Source organism: Cryptomeria japonica, chromosome 3 (assembly GCF_030272615.1).
Source record: "Cryptomeria japonica chromosome 3, Sugi_1.0, whole genome shotgun sequence".
Classification (NCBI taxonomy): domain Eukaryota; kingdom Viridiplantae; phylum Streptophyta; class Pinopsida; order Cupressales; family Cupressaceae; genus Cryptomeria; species Cryptomeria japonica.
Genome location: NC_081407.1, coordinates 709,303,429 through 709,305,578, shown reverse-complemented (window position 1 = coordinate 709,305,578; position 2,150 = coordinate 709,303,429). Strand labels below are relative to the sequence as shown.

Genomic DNA, 2,150 nt, shown 5'->3' with positions numbered 1-2,150 from the left:
GCAATGCAGAGCAGATAACAGCATATTCAAAACCTAAACATGCAAACTGACCGGCCAGCTTTCAACATTACATGGAAAACTGGCCTTCAATTGTTGAATTATTGCAAAAAGACAAAGGAGAGGACACAAGCGAATTTATGCTAGCGTCCAATATCTTGGAGACATATCTTAAATGCGTCTAATAATTGTTTGTAGAGTTGTATGAATCATCATTCCTTGACAGAGTGGGGTTAAATTTGGCCGTTGGTTCTACAATCAAAGGCGACACGCTGGTGGAGCCCAATTTATGTTGATCTCTAAAAATTCGAAGCGCATTAAATAAAGGTTGTGGAATTCTATCGAAGATTCTAACTTCGAGTTTGACCTGTGGAAAAAAACAGGATTTCCGATTGTGAGTGAGTTGGGCTCCTTTGAATGAGGATTTATCGACCAAATCTTATCTGTTTTGCATAAAAGCCCGTGTCCGTTGAAATAAGCTTCAACGCTTATCTAATTTTGGGCTTAGTTATTGGAATATAGTTTTAATGGCGTCCTTCAAGGCCCTTCATGAGAAGAAAGAGGATCACAAACTGATTGAGAGAAAGAGGCGCCGTGACATGAAAAGTTTATGCTCGCTTCTCACATCGTTGATCCCTGAACAACATCTCAAAGTACAGTTTTTTTCTCTTCCTGGAATCTCTTGTTGATCTGCCCTTCTAAAATCTTACTAACAAATTTGACCCTTTTTTTCAGGAAAAGCGTTCATTACCAGACCAGCTATTGGCAGCGGCATTCTACATTAATGATTTGCAGAAGAATGTAGAAGACCTGGAGAAGAAAAGAGAGAGGCTAAGAGTCTTATCCCAAATTGAGAGACATCCTGAAAGGATTTCATGTTTTAAGGAAAATGGTGAGATTAATGTACCCATTGATGAATCCAACGCTTTTCCCATGGTGAAGCTTAGAAATGTGGGTTTGGAAATTCACGTCACTGTAAATACTTTCAAACAGACGGCTGCGTTATGGAGTTTGTTAGAGGTGTTAGAAGGAGGCGGCCTTGAAGTTGAGACGGCATTGCAGTCTACAGGAAACAATTATGTCTTTTATACACTTCAATGCAAGGTAATTCTGTGTGTTTATCTGAAGCTGGAGTGCTTAAATTTCTGTTCGTTTCCTAATTCTGATGTCTGCCAATGCAGATCTCAGATGTTCACCGTTTCGACTACAACGTTATATATGAGAGACTGTGGCAGTTGGTGGGGAAACCACAGATCCCCATTTCAGAATTCAACTAGCTCAGTTTGATCTATGCAATTTCTAAATGTTTCTTTAAACTGGTTCCAGCCTTTTATAAGGAGTAGCCGCGGATTTCTACAAGTGTCTTTTGTTTCTATAGTCTAAAAAACTTCCAGTCTTTAGTCTTAGTCTACAAGTGTCTTTTGTTTCTTTAGTCTAAGAATCTGTCAATCTGTTTCTGAACTGCACTTTAGTTCTCTCTATACATCTTAAAATGGTCTGTTGTATTTAGCATGCACGGATGATCATTGTTGGAACATAGTTTTAGCATATGTAGACTGTACTTCAGAGAAAAGGTATGTAGTTTTAGCATACATAACTTGTATCTAGACAAAATGTACACCCTCTTCATATACATCGATGAACCCTGTAAGAAGATTCACATAATTTATTTGAAGATTCTAAGAAAAACAATTTGTTGGTCTGGAGAGTATCAATAACTTCTCATGGTGTGGAGAATACTTGTTTAGGAAGGGATACACAAATCTTAATTTTTAAAAGATTTTTATTATTGATTCATTTGAAAAATTGTGTTAAAGAAAGACATAATTCATTTTTCTAATGTTTTTAATAAGATAAGCAGGGTATTAAAAGGATGCATAACCTTTTACATCAAGAAAGAAGCACATTAAACACAGTAGGACAGAACTGGAACAGCCCAGAAAACAACAATGAAACGGTAATAAAATAACAAAGGACACAACCAACAGAAACTACAATGAAAAAACCCAATCGCTGCAAGAGAGACACAACCAAAACTATGCAGGTTTAAAGAAGTGATTAAGGGATTTTTGGTTAATTGTAGTATCAGGATCCTTCTCCTCCAAATTCCTTTTGAGACAATGGGAATCCAAAGAAACAACAATAGAATTTAA

The 2,150-nt window shown here is 36.8% G+C and overlaps 1 protein-coding gene across 1 annotated transcript; it reads left to right on the top strand.

Moving 5' to 3' along the window:
- The first annotated feature begins 376 nt into the window (after nucleotides 1–376).
- On the top strand, nucleotides 377–1,476 carry LOC131069195 (transcription factor bHLH162). The gene is made up of 3 exons (XM_058004553.1): nucleotides 377–650; nucleotides 733–1,101; nucleotides 1,179–1,476. Exons 1-3 carry the CDS (start codon nucleotides 525–527, stop codon nucleotides 1,272–1,274), a joined length of 591 nt encoding a protein of 196 aa, XP_057860536.1. The 5' UTR covers nucleotides 377–524; the 3' UTR covers nucleotides 1,275–1,476.
- The last annotated feature ends 674 nt before the right edge of the window (nucleotides 1,477–2,150 follow it).

What these genes read in the sequence shown, in the direction of transcription:
- LOC131069195 (XM_058004553.1), top strand. Translation starts at nt 525, where the DNA reads ATGGCGTCCTTCAAGGCCCTTCATGAGAAGAAAGAGGATCACAAACTG. An exon ending in TCCCTGAACAACATCTCAAA is followed by an intron (nt 651 to 732) that starts GTACAGTTTTTT and finishes CCTTTTTTTCAG; the next exon opens with GAAAAGCGTTCATTACCAGA. An exon ending in TTTATACACTTCAATGCAAG is followed by an intron (nt 1,102 to 1,178) that starts GTAATTCTGTGT and finishes CTGCCAATGCAG; the next exon opens with ATCTCAGATGTTCACCGTTT.